This window comes from Phaenicophaeus curvirostris, chromosome 10, assembly GCF_032191515.1.
Source record: "Phaenicophaeus curvirostris isolate KB17595 chromosome 10, BPBGC_Pcur_1.0, whole genome shotgun sequence".
Classification (NCBI taxonomy): domain Eukaryota; kingdom Metazoa; phylum Chordata; class Aves; order Cuculiformes; family Cuculidae; genus Phaenicophaeus; species Phaenicophaeus curvirostris.
In genome coordinates, this window is record NC_091401.1 from 16,027,920 (window position 1) to 16,046,496 (window position 18,577).

At 41.1% G+C, this 18,577-nt stretch overlaps 1 protein-coding gene across 2 annotated transcripts; it reads right to left on the reverse strand.

The window, feature by feature from the left end:
* Window positions 1-161: 161 nt before the first annotated feature.
* On the reverse strand, window positions 162-15,462 carry RFC4 (replication factor C subunit 4). 2 transcript variants are annotated; one of them, XM_069864549.1, is made up of 10 exons: window positions 15,310-15,462; window positions 14,016-14,094; window positions 9,284-9,363; window positions 6,645-6,764; window positions 5,635-5,778; window positions 5,251-5,371; window positions 4,677-4,802; window positions 3,022-3,102; window positions 1,167-1,283; window positions 162-335 (listed from the first exon to the last, which is right to left on the reverse strand). In XM_069864549.1, exons 1-10 carry the CDS (start codon window positions 15,432-15,434, stop codon window positions 240-242), a joined length of 1,089 nt encoding a protein of 362 aa, XP_069720650.1. In that variant the 5' UTR covers window positions 15,435-15,462; the 3' UTR covers window positions 162-239. The 2 variants fall into 2 exon arrangements, with proteins under 2 accessions (XP_069720650.1, XP_069720651.1); XM_069864550.1 differs by lacking the exons at window positions 14,016-14,094; window positions 15,310-15,462 and adding an exon at window positions 12,104-12,137 and having other exon boundaries at window positions 163-335.
* Window positions 15,463-18,577: the final 3,115 nt, after the last annotated feature.

The following is an 18,577-nucleotide window of genomic DNA, read 5'->3' on the forward strand; positions in this document are numbered from 1 at the left end:
TCAGTACCACAAAGAACTGCATAGGAGGAGCACTATGGGCCCCTCAGCAGCCAGAGCTCTCTTTAACCCAGTGTAAAAAAATGCAATTAAATATTCCAGACAAGGTTTTCAACTGCTGAGCAGTCATTTTATTGCAAAAAAACAGTACAAAAGCACAGAGATCCCTGCCCAGAACCCCCAAACCCATGAAACAAACTGCTGCCCTGCTCCACTTTACCACCAGCCACTGCTAGAGGAGTTTAGACGTTTAGTGTTAGCTGCTGCATCACCAGGGCACAAAGACTTATCAACTGCAGATACTCATCAGCACCGTCTGCCAGGCATTTGTCTACTTCCTGCAAATAGAAGAGAGAAGGTAAAAACCTCCTAAAAGGGTGGCGCTCAAGACAGCTGCCTCTTAGGTTAGAGCAGGGAACATGAAGTCTGCCTGGCACAGGAATGCATGGATGCCTTCTCCCCAGAAGTGTTCAAGGCCAGGCTGGATAGTGCTTTGAGGAACCTGCTCTAGCTGAAGTTGTCCCTAACCAGGGCGGAGGGGAGTCTGAAACTAGATGATCTCTAAAGTCCCTTCTGGCCCAAACTATTCTATGATTCAGTATCTGTTTACTTAACAACTTCTCTAGTAGTCACACATCACAAACCCATCCCAAAGGGGGAAAAATGTCCCCGTCCTCTTGAGCAGGCCACGATGTGACAGTTCATATACAGTAAGGGATGCCACGGTCTGCATTGCAACCAACTGCTACGAGCGTCACTCTGCACTCATCAACACTACCCGCCTTTCTTCAGTGCATGTAGCAGAGACTCTGTTCTTGGCTAAAATTTCCCAAATTAATCAACTCTTTCTTTTTTTTGAGAAGGAATTTTACACACCAGAAGTTTAAAGGCTGCCATAACTTTCCCTCTCCACTTATATTAAACAAACCTGATGCACTCTTGCCTAAGCACCATTAGAACAATGCAATGTAATATGGTTAACAGCTCACTTCACTCGATTTTATTCCTTCTCATGGAATTTCTTAGAATAAAAATTTAGGTTCTACCAAGAAAGATTCTGAACTGAAAACCAAAATAAAATCACAATGTATACTATTTGGGAGTGAGAATGAGCAAAAAACCTAATCAGTGGAGAGAATGGTTTTTTTTAACTCAAGCTTCAGACTTACCGCAAGTTTCTCAACGATGACAGATTTCTGCTTGTCACTGTAATCTTCACTCTCAACAACAACATCATGCAGCTGGTTTACAAGCTGAGCAACAGCGTATCCTTCATTTATGAGATTCTGCGTCAGATAGAAGAAAATGGAAATAATTCAGCAGCAGAAACACCACAAACTGGAAAACCACTCTGAAAAATTCCATCTGAACTGAAAGCCTGTACTGAAATGAATTCTGAGGATGAGTCACTAGTTTGTACACAGTCCAGCATCCTACCTGACAGTGACCCAGAATGAGCACCTAGGAAAGACCGTGCGTGCATGGCAGGCAGAGAGCAATAATTTTGCCCTAATATTCTTTCAGCTTCTGACAATTTACACGGCAGGGATTTTGTGAGCTAAAGACATTTTAAGCGTTTAACAACCTCCACTGAACCTGGCCAATCTCATTCTAAAATTAGGAAAGCTTAGCATCCACAGCATCACGTGGCAGCTTCACAGCCTTCACATTTTAAAGTGCCACCTACTTTGATTTATTTTCTTCACCTGGTATTTGCCAGACTCAGGCACTCAGAGATGTGCAAGGCCAGAAGTTTTCTAACAAAATAAAAAGCATGAGAACTAAATATAGCTAAATTCAGTATCACGATTTAGGTCCCACAAGAGCACTCATTTCAAAACCAACAAATACTGAGAACAGTATTCCATTAAATCATTTAGAAAGAAAAAAGTTCATGAAAATATAAAACGAGTTGGTGCAACCTCATTTTTCTATACAGCAAAATATATACCCATGCTTTACAGAAGTACATGTGGCAATTGTGGCAACTGCATATTGAACATTAATATTTGAAACAAAGTCCCAACATTAAGTACCTCCTCCAGAAACTAGAGAACAGTTCCAAACTACTACAACTAGCTTAGATCGAGATTGAGCAAAGACTACACCAGCACTACTGATTTAGAAAAATCTGTCTCATCACCTAAGATCAACACATTTTCAGATATCACGGTGTAAGGCAGTGCCATCTGCACAAATCCTGGGACAATCCTAAGATTTGCTGCAAGTTCACAAGAGAATAAATCCAGATTCAAAACCACAAGTCCTGCTAAAACTATCCAGTGAGGCTCAGCCCAGTAAAAAGCAGGTGGCTGACCAATACTGTCTTTCATAAAGGCATGGAATATTTTACTGGAAGAGAGAAGGTACTGTGGGATGCTTCTGTGTGTCAGACAGCTCCTTGATTTAAAATCCACTTCAAGACTGTCTGAGCCTCCTTTAAACTAAAGAGACTTTCAAGAATGAGAAATTCCTAGAGCAAGAACCTTTTCTGGATTAAAGAAAATAAACCCAGCTCTACAAAACAGTAGCTCATGCCTTCTCCAGCAAGATCTATTTTAAGTCACTGCAATTTGTAAGACAAATTTATTCACTAATATATTGCAACATTAACATGAGATATTTTAAAACTGAAGATTTATTATAGCTTTATTCAGATACTTTTCATCTAACAGCTTCTGTGTAACAAAGAATGTGACTAGTCCAGAGACTAGCCCAGTCTACACAGTTCTAAAGGCCAAGTGCCTCCCTAGGAATTCCTGCTCTGCCTAACTCAGCCTAACAGATCCACATGGCATCAGTTTAACTCAGGAGAAAGCCAGAGTCATATTGGTAGGGAATCTTATTCGCAGGTTTGACAGTTTTTCCTCAGAAGGGAAAGTTCAGAGTACTAACTGGTAAAAGACATGCTGACCTTGAGTCAAATGTTCTTCAGCTGCAGCACAGCAACAAAGAATTCACAGGGCAGTGACCCAGAAAAATACCCAGGCAAAAGGACAGGCTAGAGTACAGAGGGGACGTTACCTTTGCCAGTGCTTCCAGCTTCTCAAATGAACCACTTCGGCAGACAGCCTGCAGCTCATCAATTGTTTCTTTAGGAATGACCTGCAACAAGAAGTTAAATTTTTTAATTTCTACATTGCAGACTTAAAATTGAAGTTGATGCTTACAGGAACAGGTACAAACTGACATTTTAGCATTTTATTCCTCTACACATCCAGCCACTTTCAAGCAAGTACAGAAGACAGATTAGCTAAGCTTTAAGAGTGAGTGCTAAGTGATATTAAAATAAAAAACTATATACCAGTAGTGAATAGTCCATGTCACCTTTATAAATCCAACACACAATCACATATTCAGGACACTGAATACGTGGAGAACCTACTTCAACAATTAGATCAGCTAGTAATTTCTGTACCATTCTACACCAAAGCAACAATGCAACAAGATCAGGCAATAAATCAGAAGAAAAAAGTTGACCGATGCCATTATGAAGCACTGAGTACTGTCCATATTCTCTCCCCTCTACTTATTTTCATTCCTATCAGTTTAGTGTTTGGACAGTTCGGTTTCAGAGTTTCTTGGTTAATCTTTTCTACTAAGGTCACTCCAGGATGACAGAACTTACATATGCAGGACAAAAAACTTGAAGTCTTTCCAAAAATGTAAAGTTGAGTTCCTTTGCTTTAAACAAGCGGTAGTCAATGACAGAATTTCATGCTTCTCTTTCCTATCATTAGTCAACTTCTGCCAGGTTTCTTAGAAATTGTGGTTTGCAATTATCTGTAAGTGAAATCCAGCTCTTTTCTACAGCTAGATAGGTATACAAAGAGATACACAAAACTGAATGAGTTCACTGAGAAAATTGTTTAAACTGTTCTGTAAAACATGCACAGGAGTGATTTCCTCTGGTTCCATCAAAGTGAAAACCTTACAGCCCTTACAATTAGCTACAACAGCAGCACCTTCAAGGGAAGTGTGTCCGTCATTAGAGCCCATTTGTTTTTCAGCTCCACAATGCCTAATCTCACATTTCTCGCATTAGGGAGTAAGTGTTTTGTTGCTATAGAAACACCTTCACACAAGTCTTATTAAATGCATTTCCTCTCAGGTCTCTCTTGTCCCTGTCATTATTATCTATGCTATTCTGGAAGAAACCACTGCTGTTTTGTTAAAAAGCAAGATCCTGCACAGATCCTTGAAGAGGCAGTCCCACTGTCAATGTTAAATTTAAGTGAGCTGCTACTGAAAGTTGTTCTCTCCTGTGATGTTTCCAACTCATTTTGCCATGATCTACACTTACACACAGACACAAACATATAAACATATACACATATAAAAGCGCCAAAAAGATGTTCTAGTCTACTGTGCCACAAAAGGGAATACATTTTGCATTCATGGGCAGAATATTTCTACTACAGCTTGAACTATAAGGCTATTTTACAGTTTTTTTTGACTTACAGAATAAGTAGCTAGAAACTTGCTCTGCAGTAAGTGTACAGAATCAGGAGTCTTTAAAATTCTCATGGCTAGCGTCTTGGTACTGTACTGCAATACTAGTAGGTTAACACTATTTTTTTAATCAAACTTAGAGCTAAGGTACATAAAGGTGTTAAGAACACTTACTACACAAATGCTTGTCAGATTAATTAAAGGAGAAACTGTAAAGCATAGCTTACCCCAGCAATTTCAGTGACTATCTTCTCTGTGATTTCTTTGCCGCCCATTAGACGAGTGGCACTTTGAAGAAAAGTAATTGCTTTTCTTAAGTCCCCTTCTGACACTTTAACAAGATAAGATACTGCCTGAAAAATGCCAGAAAATGCCAAGTTATATGTTCACTGTTAATTAAAATCCAGTACACATCCTCAGCACATTGATTTTAAAATATCAAGTAGTGCATAAAGCAGATTGTCTCACACAGGCACACAATACACGTGTTTCAAAGCAACCTTGTTACTAATACAAATGCGCACTGGCAATTTCGGAATGAAGCATGGTTTAGTGCAAGTCAATTCAGCACAGAATAAAAAGCCCTACAATTTTGCTTCATTTTTCTCTTGCATTTCTCTGGTTTTAGGAACACTCTTAAAAGTCATCCCATCTATGGAAGAATAATATCTAAATGAGTTTATATGCTGTATTTAATACAATTGAGAAATCTGGAAGCGTACAGTGACTTTAGCCCCTTTCACTGCAATGCAATTATGCACTCAATTAAGCAAAAAAATTCTATGGCAGCCATGAAGTTACCTCACTACTGATTTTCACGTGTTCCTTCTCAGAAACGTCCAAGAGCCTCTGCTGCTGGACACTGTCTGACAAAGGCTTGAAGCGGAATTTGGAGCATCGAGATGTTAAGGGTTCAATTATTCTGAAAAAAAGGAAGGTAACTGCTTGGTAAATGAACGCATGGGTTAATTCACACAGACAAAGCTATTAAGGCAGAAAAGGGCAACATAACTTTAAAACTGCAACACAGTAAAAGTTGAGATATCAACAGTCCTCTATTCACATCTCTGCTAGCCATGAAAACTAGGTATCAACCTCTTGCAAGAGAAAAAAAAAAAGAAGAAATAAATAAGTACAGAATAGGAAGAGCAACAAGTTCAAATAAGCAACAAATTCCACACATACCTGCTGATGTAGTTACAGATAAGGCAGAAACGTGTTGTTTTGGATTCTTTTTCCATTGTGCGTCGTAAGGCTGCCTGGGCTGCTGAAGTCATTGAGTCTGCCTCATCCAGGATTACAATTTTAAAAGGAGGACAAACTTTACCACTGAAAAATAAGAAATCTGTTACCAGGAGATATGCAATGTACACATCAAGTGAAAAAAAGAGATCATTGCAAGTCATATTTTACTTCAGCATTTATACAGGATAAACAGAACATTCAGAGGTTTAATATTTTTTATTTATTTTTAGGTAACAGGCTAATATTTGTACTATAAGGGGACTGAGTTTCTATAGGAAGACCAACACAAATTCTGCACAAGTCCTCTATAATACGTACTCTTGCTTTAAGCTTCTTCTTTTAATAACTAATGAAGCACTTCTTTTTATATGCTTCCTGATTCTCTGAACTTCAAAGAACACTGCAACAGACTAACTTCAGTACACAAGACCATTTCTTGCCAGATAGTCCTGACATGCACTTCCTTCCTACTGCTTTCCTTAATCCGTTTTTTCCACAGATACAGCTTCACCTGTACACCTTCACCTGGTGAGGCTTCTCACCACCTAACACCAGAATCTTGGCAGCATTTCATAAACTAGCAGCCATCTTATACAAAAGATGAGAGGTACTAGAGAAGTAACTTCCACGACCATTTACCAAAAGGAGTTTGCCATAGCAGTCAGACAACATTTGCAAAGCCAACATGTTGCCAAATCCAGAAGACTTGATCTTTTGGGGTTTTTCCTGTCTGCCTCTCATTAACTCTAACCTAGGTATCCAAACTCCAAACATGAAACTGCATTAAGTCAAAGCTTGGCCAAAGCACTTGTGTGTGTTGCAAACTTCTGGACAGTGCTGACCAATCATTTATATTAGGATTACAAAGCTAACTGAAACAAAAACAACCACATGCTTTGTCCTAAGCAAGAAAGTCCATCAAACAGAGCCAGCTTTAATCCAGCACTCACTCTGAACGGCTTCCAGATGCAGTCAGCTGAGCAAAAGCCTTCACTTTTTCCCGAATCACTTGTATTCCACGCTCATCGGAAGCATTTAACTCAAGGACTCTCTGCTGGAATAATTCATGCCTGTACAATTTTGATTACAATATGTTAGCTGCTAACTCTTGTAACAATACAGCATAAAGTGTACTAACAACCCTTCTGGCCTTTTTTGAATAGCAGGTATTGTTTTTGCCCAGCATTATTAAACAACATGCTTTGTTAGAAGGCTGTTAAATCAAGATGATTAAATGTTAGATATGAATTTCCATTAGCTATTTTTCACAAATGCCTCTCAGTCTGCAGAAAACAATGAAGTGTAAAATTACATCATTTATACAGGAAAGAAAAAAGGCAAGGAGGTGGCTTCAGAAGTTCAGAGCACTACATTATGAGCCTTTCCACACATATGCTGTGAGCAACGTGGAAGAACAAGTAAATCTCCCAGATACAGAAACTGGCAGCACTGCAGTGGCAGAGTACTAATATCTAGAAGTATCATACAGGCAGTATTTAGCAGCAGTACTACACAGCAGCACCTCTGATAAAAAAAAAAAAGTGAATACAGTGGGTTTTAAGTTCTGGGAACTCAAATGGGCACACAATGTGGAACTGCCTTCTTACTGTCAGTCTAACCTCAGTGCCAGGCAAAGTCATGGAACAGGTGATCTTGAGTGCTATCAAGAAGCACATGCAAGAGAACCAGGTGATCAGGCCCAGTCAACACAGGTTCACAAAAGGCAGGTCTTGCCAAACTAACCTGATCACCTTTTATGACAAAGTGACTCAGCTACTGGACAAGGGAAAGGCTGTGGATGTGGTCTTCCTGGACTTCAGTAAAGCCTTTGACACAGATTCTCACAGCATTCTGCTTCAGAAACTGTCAGCCTCTGGACTGGACAGGCGCACACTCTCCTGGGTGGAAAACTGGTTGGATGGCCGGGCCCAGAGAGTGGTGGTAAATGGTGTTAAATCCAGTTGGAGGCCAGATACAAGTGGGGTTCCCCAGGGCTCAAGTGCTGGGTCCAGCCCTGTTCAGTGTCTTTATCAATGACCTGGATGAAGGCATCGAGTGCACCCTTAGCAAGTTTGTGGATGACACTAAGCTGGGTGGAAGTGTCGATCTGCTGGAGGGCAGGGAGGCTCTGCAAAGGGATCTGAACAGGCTGGACCGCTGGGCTGAGACCAATGGCATGAGGTTTAACAAGGCCAAATGCCGGGTCCTGCACTTGGGACACAACAACCCTATGCAGTGCTACAGACTGGGAGAAGTCTGTCTAGAAAGCTGCCTGGAGGAGAGGGACCTGGGGGTGTTGGTTGACAGCCGACTGAATATGAGCCAGCAGTGTGCCCAGGTGGCCAAGAAGGCCAATGGCATCTTGGCTTGTATCAGAAACGGCATGACCAGCAGGTCCAGGGAGGTTATTCTCCCTCTGTACTCGGCACTGGTGAGACCGCTCCTTGAATCCTGTGTTCAGTTCGGGGCCCCTCACCACAAGAAGGACGTTGAGGCTCTGGAGCGAGTCCAGAGAAGAGCAACAAAGCTGGTGAGGGGGCTGGAGAGCAGGTCTTACGAGGAACGGCTGAGAGAGCTGGGGTTGCTTAGCCTGGAGAAAAGGAGGCTTAGGGGAGACCTCATTGCTCTCTACAACTACCTGAAAGGAGGTTGTAGAGAGGAGGGTGATGGCCTCTTCTCCCAAGTGACAGGGGACAGGACAAGAGGGAATGGCCTCAAGCTCCACCAGGGGAGATTTAGGCTGGACATTAGGAAAAAAATTTTCACAGAAAGAGTCATTGGGCACTGGAACAGGCTACCCAGGGAGGTGGTTGATTCACCTTCCCTGGAGGTGTTTAAGGGACGGGTGGAAGAGGTGCTAAGGGGCATGGTTTAGAGTTTGATAGGAATGGTTGGACTCGATGATCCGGCGGGTCTCTTCCAACCTGGTTATTCTATGATTCTATACTGTTAAATAAGAAGAGCTTCTCTCAAAAAACCCCAACAAAATTAATGATGATGATGGGACTGGAGAGGTACTAAAGTCAAGGTTAGATTTGATCATAACACCAAACCACCTTCTCATCCACTTTTGCTTATGGATCACTGAATTCACTACGCAAAAATTCCAAAGTGCTGCAAGTGAGTAGATGAATGTACACCTGCTGAATTTTAGTCTGATTCCCAATAATACTTCTAGACACAATTCAACGGTGCTTAATGAAAAGATTACAATTCAGACATTTTATGAAGTGCTACAAGATCTAAATATATCATTAAAACTGGAACCCCGTCACAAAGTTCAGCAAGGCACATGCAAACCATTTCTTTTCATGCTCTTTGCTATAGGGTTACAGGGCTGCTAGTCTCAGGTGTCAAAAGTGTATATATATATATACTGGTAACAGAAATCAATGACTTGTGACAGGACAAACGAGAAAGAAATCTCATGTTAAGAGATGAATTAGATTGTGAAGGTATTCCTGAAAAAGACCTTAAAAGTATGAGAGCTTGTAGAAGTTACATAAGAACAGGCAATGACCAAGGGCACTGTCACATGATCAGAAGACGTGATAGTTGATGACACCAAAGCAACTTGATTCCAGCTTACCCGAAGAGTTCTCTAGCAGCTGCTAAAATAGTCGAAGTCTTTCCAGTTCCAGGTGGGCCATAGAACAACAGATTGGGAAGCTGAAACAGCAAGGCACCATTTTTTAAAAAAGCACATAAACAAACCACCAACAGGAAAACCTACTGAAAATCTGAGCACCTGTTAGAACAGAAACTATCTACTAGTAAATAATATCAAGTATTTCCCTTCTAGGTCATTGCACAGAGCGCTCCAAAGAGGACAAACAGTTGCTGTTTATAAGACAGCATGAAAAAGCTGTTATTTGGTGGCACTATCACTTGTTCTATCAAAATTGATACTTAAATTTATATTTTACTTTGATATATTCCCTCCAGGTCATGTCTGATATGACTAAAGCCTACAGAATCTATCATTATGACTGCAGTGACACGCAAATTTTTTCCAAGGATGCCTTTCACACAGTCTGGATATTACTAGTAGTGCAACCATGACAAAATTTGTCACAGCTTAAACATCCCATACTTTCTCAGCTCTCCAGGCTGCCTTTTCAAGTCATGCTGAGAATTCTGTGCTGCCATCAGCTCTGCTGCAGTTAGTACAAGATACCTTGTGATACCAGCATTATACTGCAGTGAGTGCAATGCAGACATAACATTTGTTACGTTTGCAACAGCTGACTGGAATACATACTGCTGGCAAATTTCTACATCCATTCAAGGATTTTTCAAAAGAGGATACCAGTGGCATTTCTTTAAGAGTGGGTTAACTGATCTTTCAAAAAATTTAATTAATAACCTCTGCCTGAAAAATAGGAATGCCTTAAAGAAATATGCTGACACAGGAAGATCAAAGCAGCACAGCAAAGACAGCCTAATAGGATGACATTTAGCAGCACAAAGCATAAAAGCTCACAATCTGAGAATATAACTAAATATCTGCTGGATGTCTGCTCTTCACCAGCTAGGAGAAAATAAAGATGGACTTTGTTTTGTCTGTCAGGCAGAGGAACAGTATGAACCTGTGTAACACAGTGCTCCTAGGATGAGCACTTTCAATAAATAAATAATGGGAAATTATGAGTACTACCATGGGGCTAATAAACTTCATCTGGAAAGCTACACACAGCTCAGGTCACTCTTAGTCAAGGATGATGAATCCAAACTGGGAAAGGTGACTAATGGAATGAAGAGCCTATTTTATGCGAAGTAACTTTTTTAAAAAGTTTGATTTAATTAGCTCAACAAAACAAAAACTGAGTGGTAATATTACTGATCTCCACAAATACATCAGAACAACACAGAGACAAAGAAAGTTGGCACTAAGCAAATTGATACAAGTCAGCCGTGACTAAATTTTGGATGAAAGCAAGACTCTTTCTAATTAGCATAAGAGCAATAACTTTCTATACTGCTATTTCAAGTAATCCCTCTAACAAATTATCAGTCTGCACTTTAAAACTGCTGCCTTTAACAGGTGGGAACGTTCCATTCTTAGAACAAGAATCCAAAAGCCCCCTTTGATCAACAGCAAAAAGAAAAACCTCTCAGACTGCCTTGATTTGCAGCCCTTAATAAATGTTCTAATTTCAAAGAGTTGCCTAAATTACACTTGAGAATTTTATGCTGAATATAGCACGCAACGCAGACAGAATGGGAACAGTAAACCCAAAGACATCCAAAGGGCAGAGAAAAATGCATGAGTACACAGTCCATAATCACAAAATGAAATAAAGACAGATCAGTTTGGTAACAAGCAACTCATTTTAACAACTAAGACAAGACACAGGACAACAGATTCAACTGCACAACTACTGCAGAAGCACAGACAGAAGAATTTCAATCTTCAGTCAATTTATAGTAAATCCATTTCAAGTTTTGCCTGCTTTTTCTGCCAATCATTCATTGCTTGTTTCCCTAGTTACTAAAAAGTAAACAGCATCCAGTACTAACAAATTTTTTCAAGTTTAATTAGACATCACAACATAATTATCTCCCTTTATCTTTTAGGAAAGGTCCAGGGAAAGGAACTGTTTGTTTACTGAATGACAGCTGAAAATTCACCAACAACCATGCAGGTTGGCACACTGCTAGGACAGACATTTTTGTGGAGATTTGTAATTTCATGCCATTGTGCTAATTCACACTGGGCTGATTCTCAAAACAAACATTAGATTCTTGTTAAAACCTTTTACCTACTATCTACTAATTTCATTAGACCCATATTAGTACTGTTTCTGTTTCAGCCTTGCTTATACTTGTTTCTCACTGAAGTTATTACCAGTATTTACACTACTTTTACACCAACCCCAGCCTAATCCTTTGTGTAAGCGTGGCAGTATTTTTAAGCAGACTGCAACCTGATCTGGTTATCCATTCTGCCCTGCTTGCCAGGGATAAGCAGGATACCTGCAGATATCACTACATATGGGAAAGTTACTGCATACAGTGTAACCCCCAAAACCTTTTCTAAAAGTTTCAGTACAAGTGAATATGTAATTTGCAACGATAATCCTACACCTTACTCTCTTTCCAGTCATTAAGCTACCATCAAGAAAATGAAAATTAAAGAATACTAAAACACTTGTCCTTTTTGCAAAAAGCAGCAAATCAACAGTCTTGACAGACAGAAACCAACTTCTCTGGTTCAAAACCATTTGGACTCTGGTCGCCCCAGTTTATAGCAAGAAAAATACTTGCTATTAGAAACGTAGATAATCAGGGACTTAGAAGTCCTGCTCAGTTTAGCAGGTCCCAAAACAAGGCCCACAAATACAGACCAATCAAAGACCTGGCTCTCCATTTTCAAGACTGAGGTTTAAATAAAGCATATTACACAAACCTGCAGCATTGTCACAGCTGTTTCTTTGTTCTCACCAGATCTCCAAATTCAATGAGAACTTCTGAAACAAGTACCAGCCACTTCAGAGTTTAAATTACACTTTTGCTTTTTTGACAGAAAAAAACACTTTCCAGAACAAAAACGTCCAAATTTTAAAAGCATCGAATATTTTAAAGTACTTGCATGATTTTGTTCTTAAATGCCTTGCTAACTTTGAGAAGCTATGGCAAAATATAAAGCCTGTAACTGCAAGCAGAAGTTAGAATTTGTCTTTTCAACACAAGATGCAAACAGTTAACCCAAGTGTACTAGGCTGATAATCCAAGAAACACTGCTGATCTAGAAGCTATAAGATTTTAAACACCTGTTGCTCAAAATAGAACTTCACAACCCATCACCCAAGTGTTGTTACATGACTGATATGTCCAGACAGAGTAGGTGGCAGCACCTCATTTCTCCTTAGCTGTTAATAATTCCTTACTAATTACCTCAACAGTACAAATATAATATAGAAGCATTAAGACCCAGATTTCTATGGGTACAAGGTCACCTTACAACATCATTCTTAAAGTAAATTGAATCTGGAGACATGAACTGAAGAAAGGACTTGTATAAGTCCTTCTCCCAGGTGTCAGGGAATGGGATGGGATGAGGGGCAGTGGCCTCGGGCTGCATCAGAGAAGGTTCAGACTGGATATCAGAAAGAAGTTTTTCACAGAGGGGGTCACTGTGCGCCAGGGCGGGCTGCCCAGGGAGGTGGTTGAGTGGCCATCCCTGGAGGTATTTAAAGGACGGGTGGACAAGGTGCTGAGAGACATGGTTTGGGGGCAGGTGGGATGGTTGGACTTGATGAGCCAGGGGGTCTTTTCCCACCTGGTGATTCTATGAAGTCTTTCAGTTTCATCACGCCACTTTCATTTTGGCTCCCTATGCTCAAACAAATAAAGTACTTCTCCTTTTGCAAGTTCTGACTAAATTAATGTCTACCTCTGCATACAGCACATCAAAGCACATTGAGTGAAAGGCTTCTTGCATAAAACCCTGAAAGGCCAAAATTGTTCCTTTTAGCTCTTGGGGAGCAGACAGCCACATCACAAATGTCATTTTCAGAACATCCACCAACCACTTCAGCTGGCATCAGCAGTCCAAGAAAACAGAAGCTGCTTTTGGAGCACAAGAATGATCCTTCTAGGTGAAACGTGGAGGGAAAAAAAAAAAGTCTCAGCATGTACAAAGGAATTGTCCAGATTTACAAGAAAGCAGACCCATCTCACGGCTACCTACTTTACTTCTCCCTTCAGTCTCTCCACTTCCCCATCACCTGGTTCAGAGGAAATAACCATCATTCATACTGAATATTTACCATTTTTTTATCAAAAGCAAAAGCAAGTGTAAACAAAAGCAATTGAAAATGCCCAAAGAGACGAGTTCAGGGATCTTTATCTAAGTGGTAGATCTGGCACTTAAAACTTAAACTTCCCTTATTAGTAAACAGTATTTTTGTTTGCACGTTTCATAAAAGCACTGAGAGATCTCTAGAACTGTTTAGGAGTGACTGGCAATACAGAATTTTCTATGAAACAAAAATTTTACTGCTCCTCTCAAAAGTACTGGCTGACTAGAAGCACAGAGATAACTGAAGACCTTCCAGATTTGAAACCACTAACAAGTTTACCAGTTGAGCTTTTCCATAAAAATTCCAAACTGCCTCACAGAGGTGACAATTTCACAGTGTTTAAAGGGCTGGAAACATGACAAATTTTACACATATATCACAATATATAACAAGGAAGTCACTTAGATTGTTCATAAAGTACCACTGTAAAAATGAATCAGAAAAGAGAAGATTTTGTTACCATCGGCTAAAGTTTCTGCCTAAACATATTGATTGAGTAGATGTTATTGCACTCACATCAGCACCTTCCAAGGACTTTTTCAGCACAGCAACAACTTCATCCTGGAAGGCGACTTCATCCACATTTTTGGGGCGACTAAATAAAGAAATTAAATGAAATTTATTAGCTAACAGGGTTTCAGAAGAAAATTGAAATTGAGAGAAACATTTTCCTTTCTGACTGGGCATGGAAGAATCAAAGCAAATTTTGTAGTTTAATTCAAAATCGTAACAGAAAATCTGTGTAATGCCTCTGGTCTGTATCACTGAAGTGACTCCATTTCTCGTGAAGCTGTCCAGTTCTATTGTAAACACCAGCCTGAACTGTTTTTAGAAGCAGAAATGTATCACAGACTGCAATATTTTACCACTTTGTGAGCTGATAAAGGCTTCTCAAATATGAAACACTTCTGCACCAAGCCACAGTGATGAACCTGCACCACTTGACATCAGTGATGGAGGCATTTTCTGGTCAGTAATATCAACAAAAGGCTCTTACAGCAGCTCACAGTGCTGGTTTTCCCTCCTAACAGAAAAGTTAAAGCTGTTCTCCCAGGTGGAGATACCCACAGCTGTGACCCCCCTTGCTATGGGCTCCCACCTGCATCCACACAGACAGAGAAAGATATGCACACACACACGCACACAGAGACACACACGCACACACGCACACGCAGACACATGCACACACACACAGACAGACACACAGACACACAGACAGACACACACACACACAGACACACACACACACAGACACACACACACACAGACACACACACACACAGACACACACACACACAGACACACACACACACAGACACACACACACACAGACACACACACACACAGACACACACACACACAGACACACACACACACAGACACACACACACAGACACACACACACACAGACACACACACACACAGACACACACACACACAGACACACACACACACAGACACACACACACACAGACACACACACACACAGACACACACACACAGACACACACACACACAGACACACACACACACAGACACACACACACACAGACACACACACACACAGACACACACAGACACACACAGACACACACAGACACACACAGACACACACAGACACAGACACACACAGACACAGACACACACAGACACAGACACACACAGACACAGACACACACAGACACAGACACACACAGACACAGACACACACAGACACAGACACACACAGACACAGACACACACAGACACAGACACACACAGACACAGACACACACACACTCTCTCTCTAGCCCCCCCGCCCAGCCCTTACTATTTTTCCACCCAGGGGATGGGTTTGAGCCTCTTGCCCTCGCCGCCGCTGCTCGCCGCTCCCCTGTCCCTGCCGGCGGGCGCCTTGGTGCTGATGGCGGCGGGCCCCTTCAGGAAGGCCTGCATGGCTCCGCACCCGCCGCTTCCCGCCAAACCGCAGCCGCCCGGGGGCGGGGCCGCTTCCGCCCGCGCGGGCCAATGGCAGAGCTGGAAGAGGCCGAGGCACTGCGCATGCGCAGTCCTCGCAGCGCGAGGGATTTGGGGGCGCGAGGGGGCTGAGCGCGCGAGATCACGTGGTGCCGCCGTTTCCCGCGCGCGAGGGTGGCGTGAGGCGCGCTGGGAGGAGCGAAACCCGCGAGGGGCGGAGCTGCCAAAAAAATAAACTTCCTAAGACTCGGTTTGGAGTTGTAGAAAGCGAACATCATTTATCGGGCCTGGGCGGCACGAGGAGTGATCCCCATCGATTGTATGCAGCAAGGCAAGAGCTGGGGCAGAATAGGTTTCCCACTTAATTGTGTGAGAAACGCTTATTCACTGGTAAAATATTGACAAGGACAAAGTCTTCGAAGCAAAGGCAATAATATTGTTTAACAATTCTGCACTGAGTTGCATGCCCTTCCAAAAAAGGCATCCCTTGCAAAAGCGGTGGGTATTTATGCTAGTTTTAGACAAAGATCTACACAAGTCCTCAAAGCGTGTTTAATTTTTTAGGTTATCCAGCCATGTCTGGAGACTTCCGTCAGGTTATCTCTTGACCTAAGCCAAGTTACTTGGGGTTGTTTAGCCTGGAGAAAAAGGAGGCTGAGGGGTGACCTTATTGCTCTCTACAACTACCTGAAAGGAGGTTGTAGAGAGGAGGGTCCCAGGTGACAGGACAAGAAGGAATGGCCTCAAGCGCTGCCAGGGTAGGTTAAGGTTGGACATCAGGAAAAATTATTTCATGGAAAGGGTCATTGGGCACTGGAACAGGCTGCCCAGGGAGGTGGTTGAGTCACCTTCCCTGGAGGTATTTAAGGGACAGGTGGATGAGGTGCTGAGGGGCATGGTTTAGTCATTGATGGGAATGGTTGGATGCGATGATCCAGTGGGTCCTTTACATCCTAGTGATTCTGTGAATCTAAGTATGCCTTACAAGACAATTCAATAAATTCTTGCCGCTCTGAGTGTCTATCTTTTCAAGTTATTCATGCGTGTCTGGATATTGTGTGCATATTATCTCTTGATACAAGACAGATTTACATGACAAGATAATTAAACATACAAACCATCTGCAGCAAAACTTATCAATTAATTCTGTCTCTTGCATATGGATAAGTTTTCCCAGAAATCTTAGGCATGTTCTGTTAGTTTCCAAGGTCTGGTTTTAGTGTTATTATGAAGTTCACAACATTCAAAACTCTTGCTAATTTGGAGCTTTGGAGCCTGACCTTGCGTTTGAGATGGGGAAAGGCTGCAAACAGAGGTGATTACAGACATCTCTTCAGCACAGATCATACTGAACACAAGATGTTATCATCTCCAAGGAATGAACAGTGTCTGGAAAAACACTGTTTGAAAGAAAACATGATGTCAGAGGAACATTCTGTCTAACTTTAAAAAAATACAATTACCGATATGAAACTTAACTCTACTTTAGCTTAAAACAAAAATTATTCCATTTCTTGTTATAGTAACTACTTCTTGTATCAGCGTGGGCACAAGGCTCTGAGTGGGAAAGCAAGCAGTGAAGTGGAAGTGAATCACTTTTGTTTTCCCATTACTTCAAGTAATCTCCATTACAGCAAAGAGGGAAAAAAATGAAGGATGTGATTGATGGGACAGTTCCCTTTAAAGAATGAAAAAGCATCCCAGTAGATTTGGCAGTCATGATGCACGCCCACATTTCAATACGCTTTCTAGCGACAACTTGTCTTCCCGATTATGAACCAGTTTTGTGGATAAAAGAATAAAGCAATTCTGCCACCAGCAGTTGCGTAGTGTGTGATTGCAGATGCTCTGTTGTGCTAATACAAGAAGTGGAATATTTTTGATTTAAGCTAAAGTAGAGTTAAGTTTCATCTAAGTATTGTATAGTATATTGTACTTTGTATATAATGCAATATAGCAAAATGTACACAGTACAATATAGATTTTTTGCCCCTCTGACAGCATGTTTTCTTTCAAACAGCAGTTTTCCAGATATTGTTCATTCTTTGAAGATGATAACATCTTCTGTGAAGTACGATCTGTGCTGAACAGATGTCTTTTCTTCTTTAGTCACCTCTGCAGTCTTTCCCTATCTCAAATGCAAGAACAGATAGAGCTGGCTCCAAAGCTCTAAATTAGCAAGAGATTTGACTGTTGTGAAGTTCATAATAACATTAAAAGTAGTCCTTGAAAAGTAATAGAATATGCATAAGATTGCTGGGAAAATTTATACATATGGATATAAGTGGGAAATAGATTCCTTAACTGGCTTTTGTCTCATTGCACACAATTGACGGAGATCTCTCCATGTTGCCCATGCCTGATTAAAGGGTGCTTGCTTTTTAAAACTCCAAAATGAGTCTTAGTTTATTTGCTGGCATTTTCGGTATCAGTACCATCTCCCCTTGGCTACTCGGGGACACAAGGCACAGCCATAATGGCTTGTGCAGCTGAAGTAGCAATCACCCAGAACAGAACCCGAGAAAGGGAAAGAGTGGATTGGAAATGGTCTCTATGGCAACAGATGAACAGTCTGTGGGAAAAGAGATGCAGGAAGGAATTTAAGCTGAAAATACATCACTCTATCAGTGAGACAAGCCTGTAATTCTTATCTGGGCAATTTTAAATAAGCTGTTTCCTCTCATCTGGCACTCTGTTATTGAAGCATGAAGTCTGGATCATAGCCTTAGCAGTGAGAAATGCCCACACATATAATTACTGCAGTTGTCTTGTTCTAGATGAAAATGCAATGCTATTTTTTCCCCATTGTGATCATATTTGGTACTTCCATGTCATGATAACTTGGGAATGGTAAAGACATATAAGCTGCTAGAGCTGATTAGCATTCTTTCTTAAATTGTATGAAGCACAGTTTTATTTTTGAAGCTTCATTCTGTTTGATGGTCTCTATCCAGACAACTCTCCTTAATGAGGCCACTTCAAATATACCTGGCATTTCAGCATTTTATCAGGTTCAGTTCAGTAATGGAACTTCCTATCTGTTACATTAACTTAAGTTCATAACACCACTTCATGTTTCATTGCCTTAGTAAAGGTTAAAATTCCAGAAAGAAATAATCAAA

What these genes read in the sequence shown, in the direction of transcription:
- RFC4 (XM_069864549.1), bottom strand. Translation starts at nt 15,434, where the DNA reads ATGCAGGCCTTCCTGAAGGGGCCCGCCGCCATCAGCACCAAGGCGCCC. An exon ending in AGTCCTTGGAAGGTGCTGAT is followed by an intron (nt 9,364 to 14,015) that starts GTGAGTGCAATA and finishes TTGCTGTTTCAG; the next exon opens with CTTCCCAATCTGTTGTTCTA. An exon ending in TCATCGTTGAGAAACTTGCG is followed by an intron (nt 336 to 1,166) that starts GTAAGTCTGAAG and finishes TTCTATTTGCAG; the next exon opens with GAAGTAGACAAATGCCTGGC.